This window comes from Zootoca vivipara, chromosome 13, assembly GCF_963506605.1.
Source record: "Zootoca vivipara chromosome 13, rZooViv1.1, whole genome shotgun sequence".
Taxonomy (NCBI): domain Eukaryota; kingdom Metazoa; phylum Chordata; class Lepidosauria; order Squamata; family Lacertidae; genus Zootoca; species Zootoca vivipara.
The window spans coordinates 34280531-34300606 of NC_083288.1; the positions used below are offsets into that span (position 1 = coordinate 34280531).

The 20076-nt window shown below is 44.0% G+C and overlaps 1 protein-coding gene across 5 annotated transcripts in view; it reads left to right on the forward strand.

Moving 5' to 3' along the window:
* LOC118094981 (potassium voltage-gated channel subfamily C member 1-like) overlaps positions 1-20076 on the forward strand; it is a 45233-nt gene that overhangs the window by 18793 nt on the left and 6364 nt on the right. For 2 of the 5 annotated variants that reach the window (XM_035135807.2, XM_035135808.2), the window contains exon 3: positions 6799-6993. The exons of 1 other annotated variant lie outside the window; for it this stretch is intronic. In XM_035135807.2, the coding sequence (XP_034991698.1) occupies positions 6799-6993 (195 nt within the window). Of the gene's footprint in view, positions 1-1265; positions 1290-6798; positions 6994-20076 lie in introns of those variants that run through there. 2 more of the 5 variants (XM_060282221.1, XM_060282222.1) reach the window with 2 other exon arrangements.

Sequence of the window (20076 nt, forward strand, 5' to 3'; positions counted from 1 at the left end):
AATGGATCTTGGGCAGGAGACTGGTTATATTAAGAGGCAGAGTTTTACTAAGGCAAAGGCTGTAATGTTGGCAAATGAATCTCTTTCTCCTGTCTTCCTCTCTTTGCTTTGTATACAGCCCTGCACTTTACCTTTTGATATAAGGGAGGTAGTAAGCGAACAGTATCACAGAGGCAAGGAATGCTCCATGGGTATTTTTAGGTGACCTGGGCTCAAATCTTTGCTCAGCGTCGAAGTCACCAAGGGGATGGGGCCAAGTCATTAAGTTTCTGTCTCAGTTTTTCTAACTGTCAAATGAGAATGCCAATTGAAATGAGGATTTTAAGTGCTATGTTGCGATTATCTGGATAGTGCGGTGGTTTTCAAACTCTCTTCACAGAAACATGGGCATTCCTCAGAAGCTTATTGGTAAGAAGCTTTGAAAACTCGTCCACTGTTAGCAGTCCTCCTCTGCAGTGTGCAGCTGAAGGAGAGTTTGTGTGTGTTTTGACTGGGTCTCCAGGCACTGGTGAGGTCAGGCATTTTGCGGGGCTCATTTCATTTATTTATTTCACTTACTGTATATCCCACCTTTCTCCATTATGAAACCCAAGGCAGCATCCATGGCATGCCCAGGTGGCTTTCCCAGCAGACCTAGATCTATTGAGACCCAGAGCTGGTTTAAACAATCATTTCCTCTCCCCATTTACTCTGTGCGGGCAATAGGGGCCTCTTAACAACTCTTAGTACCCTTAACAAATTACAGTCCCCAAAGATTCTTTGGAGGAAACCATGACTGTTTGAAATGGTTACGATACTTCTTTAAATGTATACTGCAGATGAGGCCTCAGTTGACCCCCCTCACTTAACAGCATTTTGCTGTATAACAAAAACCTTTTTGGTTTTTTATATTGGCATTTTTATTTTTTGCTTTCCAATGCTTTTGTTTTATCAGCTACACCTGTCTTATTTTATTATCTCTGGTTGTATATGTTTGACTGTATCCAGTGCTCAGAGTACACCCACTGCAATTAATAATAATAAACATTTCTTACTTAGGCCCATCTGTTTCAATAGGTCTGCTTTGAGTAGGGCTTGCATTGGATACAACCTATTGTATTTCCTAGAATATCAATATTTTATAGTGGATTTCAATTGTTGTTAACCCTCCTAAGTAGTATGTAAGTGCTAGAAGGGCAAGATCTAAATGTTCAAACAAATAAATTTGGCAAATCACAACCCTTGTAGTGTTCTGAAAAGCTAAGGGTGCCATCCCAAAAGCAAAGGAGAGAAGCCTCCTCCTTCTGTAATCTAAGCACTACAGGCCTCCAATACTAACAAAGGGACCACTTCGCTTTTCTTGGAGCACCCAAGAAGACCAGAGACTACACAATAAAATTCTCAAATCACCTCTTCCAGATTAAGGGAGACCCACTAAGGGTGCCTTGTGCAAACTCCCCCCAGAATCCTGAAGCTGGAACTGCATCCTAAAGTGCATTCTCAGTTCATCTGGAGCAATGCCAAATCCCTGCAAGGGTAACCAGCATCCTTCACAAACCATGCATGCCCCCTAGAAGGCACCCCAGAATCCTTTGCAATGCAGAAGGGTTTGGCAGCAGACCAACGGTTGCTGCTGCCAGGGTTGTCTGGGGTCAGCAAGTTTGAAAGCCAGTGGCCTTAATCTCTCTTTCTTCATCCCAGTTTCCTCCCTTGGGTTTTTAGCTGCTGATTATTTGTTGTGGTGCAAAAGCTGCTTCTCCCGCTGCAAGAAAAGACCTGATCTAGCTGTTTTTCAGGGTAAGGATGTCTAGGGTAGCCCATCTCTGGCTGTGGATACTTTGTCCTTCCAAAATGACTCATATGCTAACACCGAAGGGCCTGTTTTGGCAACTTGAGCCACATTTGATCAAGAATTATTATCTATTTCTTCTATGGAGGGATGGGGGTGGAGAGGAGGAGGAGGAGGCAAGCTTGGCAGCTATGCTAGGATTTAGGTGATTTAGAAGTACTGGAACATTTCATTTTGATTTACATGTAAAATTGATCCACTAGCCGTTTGTCGGAAAAGGCACTGAGAATCAGGACTGAAGGGCGTTTGCCAATATATACGTTGCCCTCTTAATTCCTCTCCTCTTTGAGCGGAGTAGGGCATCTGTGAAGATTCCCTGGCATTGCTTGCTCTTACAGAGTTAAGGAGGTGACTCTTGCCTGCATTTCTGCATGTGGAAAGAGCATCCCAAATACCCAAGATACACTGGGGCTCAAGTAGCAGATGGGTCCTCCTATGAGCTGGCAAGGACAATTGGGTTGTTGGCAGTGAATCCCACAAGGGAGACAGTCATGCACATCCCCAGCAAAGGCTGAGAGCCAGGATGACTGGGTTCCCTAGGAGTCAGCGGGTCCATCTATGAAGATTTCTGGGCTCTTTCAGAGAGCAGTTGGGGGGATGAGGAATGTAGGAGCAAGACCTCTTGAGATCTTTTAGAATGACTTTCCTTGTCTCAAAGTGTGTGGCAGGAAAAGATAGGGAAGGCTAATGCCTTTGAGCAGAGGCGGCTTGAAAAGGCAAGGTGCCTAGTTGACTGGGGATAGTCAAAATTCATATAGGGTGCGGTGAGAAATGGGAATGCAGACAGGCGAGAATTGGACTACAGTCTGAAAAGTATATAACGGTGAAAGCAGCTGACCGCTACCCCTTTCTGCGCATGCATAGACACACATACACGAGTTCTCCTGCTCTTTGGTGGCCATTCACCCAGCAAATCTTCAAAGACAGGCAACAAGGCAGAGGTGGGGGAAGGTTGCATGCTGTAGGGCCCCCAGGGCTCGCGGCCAGTTCCTGCCATGCTCTCCCAAGCGCTCCAGTTGCCCTGGGCCAGAAAGGCCATTTGCAGCAAGTGCAGTGGAGGAGCAAGGATTCAGTTAATTGGACAGGATCTTGGCTACGCATCGAACATGGCAGAGGGAGAAAAGGGGGGAGGCCCAGGGAGATGTGGTTGCTAGAACATCTCCTAATGCTATCAGGGAGACACATCAGCCTCTGTCTCACTGCATCCCGCCCCCCCCATCACCCGGTGCACCGTTTTATATCTCCGCTCCTTGGTAGGAACTTCACATTTCCCACCTCAGTTCCTCACATCCAAGTGTAAGTGCCTTTCTGTCCCCATGGCAACAACTTCCCCACAACTTCATCAACTAGGTTTATGCCCCCACTTCCATACACCACGCTGGTAAGGGTCTTCCCTCCTGCTGTTCCACCAGTCATATTACCACAACGCTGCCCTTCCCAGGGCTGGTCAAATACATTTTCCTACCTGAGGCAAAAGGCAAGATGGTGTCCCACCCATATTCCACATTCAGAAGCTGACTGGGCTGGCAGCTGAAACTTGCTTCAACACTGATGATGGGAGAGTGTCCTCCACCGCACCTGAGGGCAGCCTAGTGGGTGCATGACAGGTAATGTGGCACACATACCTATTTTAGAGTAGACGAAAACAACCAAAGGGCTCAGGAAGAGCAGCTGGGGGGCTGGTTCCACAGCATCCATAGCTGCCAAGTTATCCCTTTTTTACAGGGATTTTCCCTTATGCTGAATAGGCTTCCTCGCGAGAAAAGCGAAAACTTGGCAGCTATGACAGCATCTGCTGGGGTGATTCCTTTGCCAAATGATATGGCTGGCCCCGATTTTGATCTCTGGGCTAGGAAAATCTTCTTAGGTATTTTCTGTATATAAACAATAGCCCTACCATGAGGCAGTGGTGGACCTTAAGAAGGGTAGTGTGTCTTGATATAGGGTATGCGCTTCAGGTGGCAAATTGTCCAACCAGCCCCAGTTCTGTTTGTCAGGCTGCTTTCAAAGGCACAGGAGGAGAGCCAATAAAAAAAAATCTGGCAATCCTTAGGATAGGTTTTCTGTGAAGTAAGCAATCCATTTGATTTATTTTAAAGCAAAGAAGAGAAGTATGCTTCAGTTTGGAAAAGGGAGTTCATAAATCTTTTTTAAAAAATGGGAAGGTTCAGGAAGTGGCTGGGCCATGTGGAGAGGCTGCTAATTTTGTTCATTGCATTGGCCACTTTTTTATTTTTATTACATTATTTCAGCATTTATACCCCACTGTCTATGACAGTCATACCCAAAGTGGCTTACAAAAGAAAATGTAATGCTACTTATTTCATTTGGGCTTAGCTAGACCACATTCAGAGTACTTAGTTTAGCTCTGGGCACAACACTTTAATAAACAAGGATGTTGTCAACAGATTCTGAGGAGAGCTACAAAGACGCGAAAAGGGTCAAGAAGACAAATAATGCCAAGAAAGGCTAAAGGAACTGAGTATGTTTAGCCTAGAGCTGTGGTTTTCAAACTGTTCCTAGAAATCTTTTGCGACATGCGGGGATTCCATGGAGATGTGCAACGTTTACTCAGCCAACAAATCAGTGCGGAAAAAGTCCCTGAGGGCAGCCATATGAAATTCACTAACCTAGGGGGAAAGTTCGGGAGGAGAAGAGTATATTCAACAATTGCCAAGTATTAAAAAATGTCAGAAAGAGCAGGAGCAGTTGTTCATCCTATTTGCTAGAAAAGAGGCTAAGAAGCAATGGGATTAAATTTAGGAGCTTATCAGATGACTGGGTTTGGGGTAGATGAACCATGTTCAATACACATGCAGGTGTTGATTATTAGTTGCCCAGGATTCTTCCAGAAATATTTTTTAAACAAAAAACAAACAAAAAAATATTTGTCTCAGCACATGATTTTGCCAGCACTCAAACACCATTATTGTGATATTGGGCACATGTGACTTTTCCATCTATAGTGTGTGAAATTTGATTGTGCAGTGTAATAGGAACTTGATGGAGAAGTTTGCCTGTGACATCACTAGCATGAAAGACCTTGAAGGAAAACCTTCAATAGTTTTCCATGACCTTTCGGAAAATTTGTTTTTAATGTCATTTTTTTGAAATTAAAGGCTGCACCATGCCAGCAAGGGAGTGTTTCCATCCTTTATTTTGTATGCAGTAAAGCTCCCTCCTGTCTGCAATATTGTTCCGCAATTTCATGAAGCCTTTCTCTCTCAGAAAAACTGTTCTCTGCAGGGGCAACCCTGTCCCCCTTTCTAGAATAATTGCCTCACAAGATGAGATATAAATATCTATGTTAACCTACAATAATGTAACCAATTCTACTCATCAAATGATAGGCATCATTATCGGAGGGGGAGAACTCCCCCACTCAAAGTTGTTTGATCAAAACTGAGAGGCTTGATGTGGAGCATTATCTTAAACAAGGACAACAAAGATGCTTTTATTAAGGGATAGCAGCTCTTTTAAAAGATATTCACATATCAAAAGGCCATCACAAAATGGATATTATTTCAGACTATTGTAGCTCTACCGACGCGGGTGGCGTTGTGGTCTAAACCACAGAGCCTAGGGCTTGCCGATCAGAAGGTTGGCGGTTCAAATACTTGCGACGGGGTGAGCTCCCGTTGCTCGGTCCCTGCTCCTGCCAACCTAGCAGTTTGAAAGCATGTCTAAGTGCAAGTAGATAAATAGGTACCGCTCTGGCGGGAAGGTAACCGGCGTTTCTGTGCCCTGCTCTGGTTTGCCAGAAGCGGCTTAGTCATGCTGGCCTCATGACCCGGAAGCTGTACGCCAGCTCCCTCGGCCAGTAAAGTGAGATAAGCGCTGCAACCCCAGAGTCTGCGACTGGACCTAATGGTCAGGGGTCCCTTTACCTTTACCTTTATTGTAGCTCTAAGAATGAAAACCTTAAATAAAAAAACCCAAACCCAAATGTTCTTTATCTGTACATTTTTACTTGGTAGCCACAACAAGTGTATGAGCTACCTACTATGTTATTTTCAATTTGATTAATGAACTGTGCTAAAAATAAATAATGCCATTTTGTAGCTGCTTTCTTTCAGAACACTTCTGCACTAACACAAGCGACACTCCACATGTTACGAGAATCCTCATAATCACATGTTAACAGAGACAACAGTTTCTTCCTTTTACCCATTTGCTTGAGCAAATCTTAATGTGAGTACAAAAGGGTAGTGAAATAGGTACTGTAATCAATTTACATCAACTGAACTTGAATGTGGACCAGATATAATAATAGCAAGTGGAGGAAAGTCCAAAGTTCATTTTCTCAGAAAGGTTTAGCTGACCCAAAGTTTTTAAAACAGTTTAAATCTAGCAAGACCAAGATTTTTTGAAATTCTAATCTCCAATTTATCTAATCTCCAATTCTAAACTCCAATTTCTCACCGTCATTTATATATTTTAAGGCAAATATGCAAAGCATCAACTTGCCCAATTCAGTAATGTACATCTGATTTGCAGAGTACTTTAAAAACTTACAGAAGCATTCATTACAATAAAAATGGTGTCGCAGGCATGTCAAACCTGCGGCCCGCCAGATGTTTTGGCCTACAACTCCCATGATCCCTAGCTAGCAGGACCAGTGGTTGGGGAAGATGGGAATTGTAGTCCAAAACATCTGGAGGGCCGCAGGTTTGACATGCCTGGAAGGTATTGCTGCTAGAAGAATATTGATTTGATTATAGACAAGCAAATTTGTGTTTGCATAAGAATTTGCTCCACCCACCCACACTCCCAAAAAATATTTGTTGTATATCTCAGGATGGGAATGGTAGCTTGGTGCTTGTTTTGTTTTTTGACTGTTTTTTTTCAGCTGGGAATTCTGGGGAAGGTGCAAAGGTACTATTGAAAAGCCAGGAGTTTGAGGTTTCTTCTTACTTCTGCGTCACTTCTCTTTTTTTTCAATCTCACCCCTTTCCCTTATCCGTTCACAGATTCCAAGCAGAATGGTGATGCAGCAAATGCGGCGTTGGCTAATGAGGACTGCCCCACCATAGACCAGGCCCTGTCACCTGAGGAGAAGTCACCTGTCACACCTGGTGGTCGGGAACGCTACAACCGTGACCGAGCCTGCTTTCTCCTCTCCACAGGTGACTTTGGTCAGTCACCTGATGGGAACATCCGAAAAGGTACATACATGTGCATAATTTTTGCCCTGCCTCTTTCTGCAAGGGCATCTAAACGAGTACTGTAGCCCAAGTACGACATCTCCCTTCCCCACATCACCACCATCTCCATAACTCTTGCCATAGCAAAACCTCAAATTGCCACATTTTTGAGGTAAAAAAGGCAACTGCTAATGTGTACTTTGTTTAAATATAACCCTGTCATGAGGGTAAAAAGGTCATGACAAATTAAAATGAGGCAGATGATGCCCTAGCAACTGGAAGGCCTCAACTTGCCCATCTTTGCTACCATAGCAACAGCATCCATCGTTCCAAGGACAGCGCCCTCTAGTGCTTCTTTTCAATTGGCAACCCGCCAGCACAATTGATCTTGAGCAATTTGGGTTCAAATTGGAGAGGGAGAAGTAGGTCCTCCCCTTCCAGCATTCCCAGTTGCTTCCGTTGATTTTCATGACCTCCAAGATTACCAGCTCAGCCCTGTGTTATGTTCCCTGCACACACACCCAGCTCCATTATCTCATCCACCTCAACAAATATATGCTTTCTTGGTCAGCCCTTGCTTTGTGTCAGTCCCCCCTCTCCTTCCATGTTTTCTCCCTTACTTGTATCATTCTGTCCCACAATGACTGTAGGTGCTCTTCACATTCCTGAAGCTGCCATTTTGAAGGAAACAACAGCAGCAAAGAGTAGGCTACCTTATTTTCAGTGACTAGTTGAAATGAAAATCTTACCAGTAGTAAACTATTCTCCCTCCTACCCACCCTTGCCCTGCTGTTGTTGTCCTTTGAATAGAAAAAAAACAGACTTTAAACAGACTGACCTGGTTTTAAATCCTTACTTAAACATGGATCCCATTAGCACCACTCCCCATCTATAAAATGGGAATAGTAATAATAAGCTACCTCTCAGGAGCGCAGTCAAGAAAGATTATGTTTGCTGTGAGCCTTAGGTAGGATGCAAACCTAAGTGAATAATGAGTCAAAAATAAATAAGCAGGAGTGCCTTTTCCATTCATCCATTTTGGGGCCATTTCTTGTTTTAAAGCTGCCTGTGCAAACTCTCGAAGTTCAAAATGTGGTTTGACAATTCTGGGCAATAGTAGTTTCATGAGAATTTGCCACCAATGCAGTTAGCGCTTCCACCACCGCTCCTCAATTTCTCTTAAACTGTTCTCATGACAAATCCCCAAACTATTTCAGGTGAAGCTAAAGAGAGGTTTGTTGTGGGACCAGCTTCAGAATGTGAAACTATGCATTTAGAGCTCGATGGAAAATGTTTATTTCCCTATAGATCCCAACCTAGAATTTCAGTCTCTCTGCTGAAAAAACATAAATTATGTACTTTAAATAGGGTCATTTATAATTTATAATTTAATTTATAATTTTGAATATTGTGAAAATTGGCTATAACTGCATAAGGAAACCAATGAAAGAGGCTTAGGAACTTGTATTTTTTACAAAAAGGAGGCTGAAAGGAGGTCAATTTCAGATTTCTGAAAAGTGGTCCCACCAATGTATTTGTTACAGATTCATCTGTTTAATAGGTTCTGATAGTCATTTATACATATTAGGATTCCCATTTTTAAAAAAACAAAACAAAACTTTAAAACCACATTTCAGTCATCTGCATAGACAGAAAGCCTAGTTAGGGCAGGGCAGGTAGCTATTAACATTGGAACGCATCATGACAATTTAGAATTTACAGTTTAAACACCGGACTGCTGTCACTGATCAATTTGATTTTAGTACTGCTGGAAAACCTACCAATAGTTCTTATGAGGCCTCTTCCATTTGGAGTCCTCCATCCTAAATTAGGCGAGAGCCAATCTTAGTTTTGCCCATCTCACTGTGAAAAGGTATGGGAGAACATTGCCCCTCTGGAGAGGAATCAGCAGCAACGTGTATTGAGTGTTTTATAACTGCTGGTCTAGCATCTGTCAGAAGCTGATCTTAGCAGCAGGCAGCCTCTCGAACAGGGACAAGGTTGTGCCTGTCACAGCAGGGGAACAGGAGGATGCAGCAAATGAAAGCTGACGAGGTATTTACTTCCACCGAGGGAGAGAACACGACAGATGTTTGAGGTGTTACACAGCAGGGAGAATCGGCAAGAAGCGGGCAAGGAGCAACTACAGAGAGCTCAAGGGAGGAGCAACTTGTCAACTTGCCACTTGTCATTAGGTCCAAATCTTGACAATTATCTTTCTGGCCCACAGCTTTTGAGACATAAAATAGGTTTTGGTATAGGTATGATATTTTATTGGGAAGACTTCATTTGGCATAACAGCATGCAGACCTTTGAATTGCACAGAATTCTTCATCAAGCAGAATTAAGGTCATCATTGGTTGAAGAAATTGTAGTCTATCAACCGAGTTTTAATCAGTCAGTTTGGCATATGATGACTAAAACAAGAGCTCCGAAGAAAGGAAGTGTACTTCCTTTGGGTTTCGGTGGTGCGTGTATGGTGCATGTACAGCAGGCCCTGGCGAATGGCTTTCTCAGATGGTGCTGGTTGTGCACCATTTCAAATTAATATTATTTTAATAAAAGAATTGTCTTACTAACGAGAGGTGTCTTTTTAGTCAACTAAAAAGGTTTTTAATCACTTAACCAATTAATCAATTTGTGGTTTCAGTCTTGGGCAGTCAGTGTCAGGAAAAAGAAGCAAAGGGACCACAGGTGCTCAACAAACAGAGTTCTTCTTGTCTTACAAGTCACAGTGTCAGATATGGCTCATATAAATTGATGCAACAGTCAGTTTCCAGCAAAAGGCAGAATCTCCCTGCTTTCCTAACTAGCAAAACAAGTCTAAGGGCTGATCCACACTTACCTTTTGCCCTGTGCTTTCTTGGGCATGGATCTGCACTTTCCTTGTCTAAGAGCTGCTTCCCCCCCCCCCGCCACTTTCCTCAGGAAAACCTGCTCCTTAATGCTGAATCAGAACAAACAGCAATTCAGGTTTTCCACGGGATTGTTTTCAGTGGTAAAGAGTGGGTTTTCACAGGGGAAGTGCTGGGACCAAAAAAAGCACTCAGACATGGAGATTTAAAGCACAGACCTGTGCCTAGAAATGTGACACAAAAGTAAGTCTGCATGAGCTCTTGAGTTTCACCTGGTCCCCCAAGGCTTATTGGTGAAAATAGCAGGACTGTCACCAAGATTAAAGGAAACTCTGATGATTAACTATATGAGTTTTAGCCAATTAATAAATTTAGATTTGCGCAAATTTGAATATAGGTAAAGCAGTACCTCTGAAGGGGATTTTTATATATATACATCAGATACATTTGCATCACAGCAGGTATTTTAGAAGACAGATTCTCAGATGCATATTATGTGTATATGCGCAATAAAAGTGGAAATGCCTCTTTCAAGTGTGTTTGCAATACAGTATGCAGTTGTTAAGGATGCCTGCATTAAAACTAATACTAATTTTTTTTGGGGGGGAGGAATCTGCTATCTGATTAATCAAAGCACCTTTTTAAACCAAGCAGACATTTTATTAAATGATTAATGTAATTGCTTATTGATTAAACATTGTAGTGCTTAGGAAGAAATTCATTGCTAATATAACTGATATGCCTACAGTTCCCTCCATTTATCTGAAATGGGTAGCAGAGCATATTTTGAATCCATCCCTGATATCCTTGCAATTCAGTGCATATCTGCCTAGAAGCAAGTCTCACTTAGTTCAATGGATGCTGGTTAGTGTTGTCAGTTTTTCAGCCAAACCTGCATAGCTGCCCCTTTAACTGCTGTTTGTTCAGCAACCATTAGCAATTGATCATGCATAGCTGTTTGCCAAAAAAGCTTCACCTGCTGTTTTCTGTTCATAAAATTTCTGTTAATGGGCCAGAGGGGTCCTTCTACACCCACCTCACCCCCGCTGATACTCAATTCTAGCTACTAATGTAAGATTACGGAGGAATAGGGTCATGAGAGACTGAGAGAAAGTTATTCCTGAAGTTCAGGAGTAGCCTACTCAACAATACTTTCAAGGAGTATTGTGACATCTTAAAGGCTAACAAATGTCACTGAGCTCGAGTCCATGAAAGCTTATGCCATAATAAATTTGTTGGAATTTAAGGGACTACAAGACTCTTAAATTGTTTTTTGCTGCAAGAGATAATATGGCTACCCCTCTGGAATTTATAACAAAATAGTTCAGCACTTCAAACACAATCCGTCAGTAAAGGTTATGTTTACTGTACTCACAATTACAATGCAAGAACCCAAGTGCGCTGTTCAGCTAAATGTATTTTGTATTTAACAAGGTAGCAAATTGTAATTCCCAACCTCTATTTAGTCTCTTGTCCTCTCATAGTCAGTGTTAGGCTTTGTAAGGGCGCTGTTGCAGCTACTCTTGTGTAAGAACGGCCGAGTCTGCTCTGTCTTTAAAAGTTTTATTGTGCATAGTATTTACAGTGCAGAGATAGCAAAGAACATGACCTCAGTCACTCGCAGAATCCGGGCGTGGACACCTCCTGTTACGCATCCAGCATAAGAGCTTGTGAACCCCAAAACGCCACCCCCCGACTTTCTGTTTTGGTGCGTGCCTTAAATCAGGCGACGGAAGCGGCTGCCTGCTCCCCTCCACCTGTTGGTCAGGGCGGTGCAAGGGCTCTCCTACATCGCTGAGCCTTAACTGCTCCATCCTGCTAACTTCCTTATTTCCCCACCTGACCCGCTGCTGCTACTCTCACTGGTCGAGGTGCTGGTGTGGAGGATAGGTGGAGGCTCCCTGTACTGAGGTCCCCTGACAGGCTTCAATCAGCTAAACAAACATATGTACCCCAAAACTTTATTCTTTTGATTTTTTTCAGGTCTTAATTAGAGCCTCAGGCTTTACTCAGTTAATTGACTAAATGTTTGGTTGATTAATGTGGGGACTAGTATTAATTGGCGGAGCTGAGAGTGAAGTGCACAATCATATTTTGATCCCGACTGGCTACTGTAATAGTGAGTAAAAAAGAAAACATTCCTTTCGTTCTACCAAATTGTGTAACAGAGGGAGTTTTAGCAGAATTAACTGCTTGTATTCTTGCACGGGAAACTGTCCCTGGTGAAATATATTTTTTCCTAATATCTGCCATCTGATTAAAATAAATCTTTGTTATTATTCATAGGAGTTTTAGTTCATTAATCCATCAATCAAATATTTACATGTAGGAAAACCAACAGAGGCATACTTGTCACAGAAGGTATCACCTTGGAAAAGGCATTTCCCCTTTCTCATAAAGGAGGGAATGCAAATGCTAAGATGGAGCTTGCTTTTGGCAGTCTCTCTATTTACATTAAAGCTAATTTCTAAAAAATTAAAACCTGATGCTCAATAGCACAGTGCTTTTGATCAACAAATATTTGCACCTGATTACCATAGGTGGAGTTCAGGGTGTCATAGTGGACAATTTTTGCTTTAATTGGGTAAAGGCCTACCTAGCCTTGTGTGTGCACTAAAGAAAATATCTACCTCTGTTCACTGTTATTTGACCCCATTTTCCTTTCTTGGTCCTCCAAGCAAACATGGAGAAGCAGACAAAGGTGTCCCCTCCCCACACCTGGCATACTTAAGCCAGTCCCAGTGGTCCCAGAGATGCCAGAGTGCATTCTGGGATATCACCTAGGAGCACATGTGTAGGTGGAAATGTCCTTGGCAAAGAGCCACAGCAATCTTACCACCAGATTAAAAAGATGTCTGGACAAGCATGAATAAAGTGATGGTGTTATTTAAATACCACTTGGTAATTTATCACATCACAGCCTCAGGATAAACACGATGCATGAAAAGCAGACTTAAGGCCGCAATCCATTAACCAGGCACTGTGGAGAGAGATCACCTGTTCACTTATATGAGGCTCCTTTTTGGAGTTAAATGGGTTTTGGATTGCTGGATAAGAGAGAGAAGCAAAGGGCCAGAGGGGAGAAAGCCTATTGTTCATAAGCAATTGTTAATTAATCCCAGTGTATGTAAATTAAAAAAGGAAGGGAAACCATTGCTCTGATGTTCTTGCTTACTAGCTGAAGTATAAAGAGTGCTATGGCACCCTAGAGACCAACAGCACAATCCTAACCACATCCACTCGGAATTAAGTCCTGTTGAGGCTTACTGAGAAAGTGGAGTTAGAATTGCAGCACAACTAGTTTACTGTGGCGATAGCCTTTTTCCTCAGCAGGCTGGTAGTTTTGCGATGTCTTGCCCTGAAGTAGCCCTTTCCATGTCACCTGTTTTCCCCTAGAAGTTCCTGTGCATTGGCCACAGAACCTCTCTGTGGCGCAGATGGTTCTGGGGGATATCCAAGAACTCCGTATGCTCCAACTGCTTCTGTTTATGATGGACAACCCCTATTTTGGATTAAGTGGCCTTGGTAAATCAGTGTCCCTATTTTTGCCTTGTGTGCAGTGCACAACCTACCATATCACTCGCTACAGGTGCTGAGGTATACTTTGGGTTGTGATCCATTACTAGACAGTTTTGTGGTTTCAAATATATCTTTAATCAAAATAACAACCACCTTGTGAAGGTCAGGCTATTGCAGACTAAAGAAATAAAGCATGCAACAGACAGAGTAGAGTCTTCATTAACATGCAATGGAGGGCTCTTTTGAATGAGGAGTATGACAGGCATGTTCCTGTTTTCATCTATGAAATGCTTGGCACCCAATCAGTTCAAACTGGACATCAACTGGGGCTGTTAAGCCAATCTGTTGCCCCTATGCAAATAGAGAGTACCCTTACCAACAAGCCCCCGGGAGCCATGCTTTGCAAGGAAGATCTGCAACAGCAGACAAGTTGTCTTTTTGGGAAGATGTTGTACCTCTTCTTCTCATTGAAGAACCTCTGCAAAGCTTTTAAGGACTCCAAAGAAGGCCATTGCCTAGGAGGAAGACCTTTGCCACAATGAATCAGATCACTTCTAGAGTGCTTACAGCATCTTTCGTATGTTTGCAGTTAAGAGATTAGACCAGCTGTTCATCTGCGATTTTAATCTACAAACACGTTTTTAAAAATACTCAATGTACTGTTCATTTGCATACACTTATTAAGCCCTAAGTATGTGAATATTCACTGACGTATGCTTTTAAATCAAATATAATACTCAGCGCAAGACCACTGCTGATTTGCATATAGACATTAATAAATCTCAATGCGCGCAAACTGTAACAAAATGTTGGAGGTGAGGTTTGAGTCAAGGCGCACAGCTACAGAATCTGATTTCAGTACCAGGGCTCATTCCCGGAATACATTACAGTAAAATAAATAGAATGTCTGAGCATGTGCAGAGCATCAATTCCACTGAATAGCTGCATAGTGTTATGCCAGATTTAATATTGGGGAGCAGAATTTTTAGGGCAGATAGTAGGGGGTGATTTCTGCCCTCGTACCTCTTAGAGATTAAGTACTCTTTACATCCTAATCCAAATGTATGCAAATTAACATGGGAAATAGGCCACTGCTTTGTGCATCATTGTTAATCCAGATGTCTGCAAATGGGAATTTTCTTATTGCATAGCACCAAGGCTGAGCAGGCGCATGCACACAATAAAATAAAATTAAAACTTGATATGGAGAGGGAGAGAGATCAAGCCGAGGACTGCTGGGTTAAACATTATGCTAAGTAAACGAGGGAGTGGGTCTTCTGTTCAGCATAGTAATCATGTTTCCAATGGGGTGGTGTAGTCCATCCTGTGCCTTGCACTAGTCGCCTATCATATTCCCTGTAGCTCAGAATATAATGGGTGTTCCTTCATGGGAGGGTAGGGGGAGAGAGAGAGCTGTGTTCCCAGCTGGTGGAAAATTTAGGACATTGGTAGCCTGGCCAGCATGAGGAGACTGCTGAATACCATCTGCACCACAGAAAAATTCTTAGGCAAGACAGGATGGGGCTGATGGGAGTGAGTCACAGAATCATAGGGTTTTATTTTCTTTTAAGCTCGTGTGCTGCTGTTTCCTCAGTGCCGCACACCATTATTTTCTGGGTCAGTGCAGCGGCGGAGCATATGCCCGCACTGCCCAGGGCAGACACGCTCCCGAGGGGTGTGTGGCACAGAGGGTGCCCTCCCAGGCATGGGATAGCCACTCAGGTGCCCAGAGTGAGCTGCCCATGGCGGACATTTGGCACGCTACCCGCCCGTGACTCCCAAGCCTCCCCCAAGCTGTCAAAACAAAGGGGAAAGTGGGAAATGCCACCAGCAAAGTGGTGCAGCTCCCCCCCTTTACCCCAACGGCTCGGGGTAGGCTTGGAAGTCACGGGTGGCACGCCAAATGTTACCCCCCTCAGTGAGGGCACCCAGGGCGGTCTGCCCCCACTGCCCCCCTTCCTACACCCCATGGTCAGTGGCAGAAGTATTTATGTGTCACAAGGGAGGCCTATTTGATTCCTGACCAATGCTGTAGCCATTTTAGGGAAGGGGCTACAGCTAAGCGGTAGAGCTCACAGTTTGCACACATAGCCCCAGGTTCAGTTGCTAGGATCTCTTGTTAAAAGCACAGCTTTTCTCTTCTTATTTAACCATTATTTCTAGATTGCCTCCAAACGAAAACATCTACAAGATGCTGTATGTTACTGGCTTTCATTAAATTCCACCTTTCCTCTAAGGTGGTCAAGGCAGCAGACAAACCACCCTTATTTTCATCATCACCATCATCATCACAAAGTAGGGCTGTGCTGACTAATGGTCACTGGCCCAAGGTGAACTCATTCTTGAACTGGGATTTGAGGCTTCCCCCATGCCAAGTCCCAACAATAGTACCTTACTGAGGACATTGTTAACCAATTTTGCAGCTCATTCAGATAGATTGGGAATCAAGCAAGCTAGCAAGCAGCAGTGAAAATGACGTGACAGAGATAAGCACCGCTAGAGTCTACTGTCCCAAATCAGGATAGGCTTAGCAGGAGATTACCTGCCTGTTTTAACAAGAAATTAATTACAAGTCAAGTAATAATAAATAAAATATGCAAGCAGCCTTGTTAGTTAGTAATAATAATAATAAAAATAATAATAATAATAATGCCACATTTATTAAACAACAGCACTATGCAGTCATAACTAAGTAATAATACAGCAATGGAAATTATAGTTTAAAAACAGTTGAGAATGAGTGAATTTTGTTTTTCTCAAATGAGGCAGAAGCCGGCTCTGTCATTAAACATGACATATTAATGGCCCTCCACTTCCTCTCTGAAGGCTGCACAGAGAATCATTCCCCACCACTTTTATCCTCAACAAAGTGAGTTAGGTTAGGCACAGAGATAGTGCCGCCTAGTGAATTCCGTGGTTAAGTAGGGATTTGAACCCAGGTCTCTCTCATATACGGCAAGCGTCCTAACCATGACATCATGCAGATTTACCTCTTAGTGGTAGCGCGTTAGAAGCTAAAAGCTAAAAAAGCAGGACTCCTGAGAACCCTGGGAGGGAAACCCAATGTATCAGGACAGGTGAGTCTGGGCACCAGGAGTCCTGAGCTCAGGTTGGGAGATGGGCAAGAGAGGGGTGAGGGGTGGGAGAGGGGTGTTTCACAGCTGTGCCTTCCTCTACTTCATCACATGCCCATCTTCAGTGCCTCCTCCTCACACATCCTCTGTCTGTTTCTCCTACCCCCTTTCCATTTCCATCCATTGCTCCTACCCCCTATCCTTCCCCCTCTACCCCACTGCCCACCAAACCCGGGCCCCATAGGCGCCCACCGCCTGCCGCAGCCAGCATCAGACTCCTCTGCCACCTCCTGGTACCTGCATGACTACAATGCCAACGCGGCCCCCTGGAAGCATGAGTAGGATGCCTGGAATGCAGGGAATTGGTGAGTAGGCTCCCCACATCACCCCACTCCCCACCCCATTACTCACTCTTGCAGTTTTGTCCTCCTTGTCGCTTACCTTCCCTGCAAAACTCGCCACCATTGACCACTTTGCAGCTCCCCTCCTCCAGCACCTAGAGTTACCAGCTGCATTTCTGGTAGGGCTCAGGTGAGGAATAAACCGGTTGAAGTGAGGAACCAAAATGTTCCACCCATAGTTGCACGGAGAGGAAAGCAAATATGAAAAAATGCCAAGAAAGAAACGGAAGCAGCCATTTTGGGGTTTGTTGCGAGAATGCAGGAGAATGACGTCATACTAGGACCTGCTGGATCACTACTGACCTATGTAGCATCTAGCTGGATCCTCAGGATTTCCCTGGGGGAAGAGGACTGGGCATTATTGGTTCTCCCTGGTGTGGTGGGCATAGTAATGTCAAAATAAGGCCCCTAAATGCATAAATAAATAATTTGCACATTTATATAGGTTGCAGGTTTCAATCTGCCCCGCCCCCTGGTTAGTGTTTCTGCATTGAAGTTATCTTGGCACAGAAGGCTGCTCTCCATTTTTACTGCAGACTACACATAACACTGAGTCTCTGAGGCAATTCCACCAATGCTACCTGTAGGGTTTGGGGTTTAAGGGGAGTCCTGTTAGATCTTCCCAGAGATGGTTTTCTTTCTGCTCCTTTTTCTTCAGCTACTGCTGCTATTCAACTCTTCCTTCTGAAGGAGTTCCAAGCGGTCATTCAACACCATCAAAAATGCAGCAGAATTCTAGTCAACAATTTCTAAGCTGCTGATCCTCTTTTGTCTGTCCTGATCTTGAATCAACAGCCAGTTTGACTGAACAATTTCCAAACTCCAATATTAGGAGAGGAACTTCTCACATGGCCTGACTTTGGTACCTGGCATAGGGGGGAGGCAACTGGCTGGTTCTGCCCCTAGCACCCCCCATTCACTCTGGCTCCTGGCAGTGGCACCAGCCTCGTATACCATGCTCACTTGCTGATTGGCATATCTGACGGCAGGAGTGCTCCTGGGGAAGTGAGTGAGGGCGTACGAGGGGGACACCCCTTTAGCTCTTGTTGCCTTGTAAGTGCACATGCTGGTGAACACCATGGAGAGGAGGTGGGCTACCCACCAACCTCTCTCTGGCACTTGCTTGCAGGGGTGTTATACTCTTGGGCAGGCATAGGCAAACTCCGGCCCTCCAGATGTTTGGGACTACAATTCCCATAATCCCTGACCACTGGTCCTGTTAGCTAGGGGTGATGGCAATTGTAGTCCCAAACATCTGGAGGGCCAGAATTTGCCTATGCCTGCTCTTGGGCTTAACTGTTAGTGACATAACAAGTCACCGTCATCAGGCAAACCTGTTCACATGCATGCACAAATCACAGAATCATAGAACTGTAAAGTTGGAAGGGACCCTCAGGACTCTCAAGTGAGGGTAGGCACTAGAGGGCATTAAGAAGAGCCTGCTCAGGCAGCCCTTAAAACCTGGATCCAGCCCCACTTCTCTTGAACCACTTTCTCCACCTCATGTATCAATTTATAAACCCGTATTACTGTACTTCAAATTTCCAGGGAGGGAGGGTGGGCTCTGCCTGTGTGATTTGTGCAAAGCTGTTTAGTTCTGCATTTCTCAAAATCCAAAATGACATGGTGATTGGAATGAACTGAAACCTGTCGCTGAACAGACACTGCACACAGTTCCCCAGAGGCCCTGCATATGTGTGAAATATATTTAGCATACGGTTGCACAAAAAAACACCCCCTTCACTGAGCTGTGAGAAATTCTGGAGGCAGCACCAGTGGGCTTAATTTCCTTTGGATGGGAGAGCACTGGTAGAGATTCACTAAGACAAATATACCAGCAGAATATAAGTGGAAGCGAGCAGGCACTGCTACAGGCAGACAGCATCTTGGGCAACCCCCTACGCTCCATCACTCATTTCAGCAAACTCCACATAGAAACCCTTTGCTCTGAGCCTTCTGGACTGCTACACTGCGGTCGGTCGGTCTTTTTACACACGCACGTGCACACACACACACGCACCCCACTCCCAATGGTCAGAAAAGGCATTACTTTCTCCAAGTTCTGATAAGTATCTCAGAGCGCTTTCGGACTGTCACCATTTTGGGGTAGGATTCAGTCACATACTGGCAAATTCAGGCTGTGCAATTATAGCTGATTGAGAAGTCTTGCACAACAAACCTGCTGCCCCACCCCGCCCACCCCCGAAAACGGAAAGTGACAGAAAATTACACTGGAAACTTAGGGATAACACTTACTTGACACAGCACTATCTATTCTCCCTACAAACAAATCAGGGGGAATGTGCTGATAGAGTCTAATCTCTCAACAAACAAATCAGAATAAATGCTCATTAAACAGGTAGTGTAGAAGTTACCTTGTTCAAAGGACCAGAGATATTCCTCTCCTATCTAATGACCTTCTCCTGACTAGTAGTTTCTGTTGATCAGCCAGCCATTGACCAGTCATCCTAGACTATTAATGAAGAGTACATTACAATGAAACCTGGGTTGGCAGGCCCTGTCTAGAATCATAGTATCGTAGAGTTGGAAGGGACTCCAAGAGTCATCTAGACCCCTGGATCCTTTTCACATGTACTACTGGCAAGCCAGGTCTATTATTTTTCAAATCACAACTCAAGCTTTAACAAAGTAAAAACAAACAAAATGAAGAACCCCTACCCCAAGGAACTTACAATCTCAATTTTGACAGTGAGTTGGACAAAGGGGAGGGCAATGAAGGGGAGAGGCAAGGCAAGAAAATATGAATGCGAGTATATGCAGTTATGTGTTCTTAGTCCCACCATTCAATGGGAGCATTCTGTATAAGTGTATACAGGACTGCATCTTAAGTTTCAGGTAGGGATGAGGTCCCTAAACCAGGCCCAACATGAAACAGCTCTGAATTCTGTTTGCTTTGAGGGGGGAGCTCTATATTTCTACCCCTTTCCCCACCTTTCATAACTATAGGCACTCAGATGTCTTTACAGCCCGCCCGCCCGCCCCGGTATCCCATGTGCTTGTGGCTTATTTCATATTATCTGTTTTCATTTTCAGGGCAAATATTGCGCCTGTCCACAGAAGGGAACACGATTGGGGGGCCCCTATAGCTCTGGATTTAAGGATGCCCATAGAGGGGTGGGGATGAGTGCAGGAGCTGTACTCCACAGCACAGACAGAGTAAATAATCATGTTCAGAAGATGAAACTGAGAAATGGGTGTTGCTAGAGGAGTCAGCAGGGATGGTGAGGAAGAGGG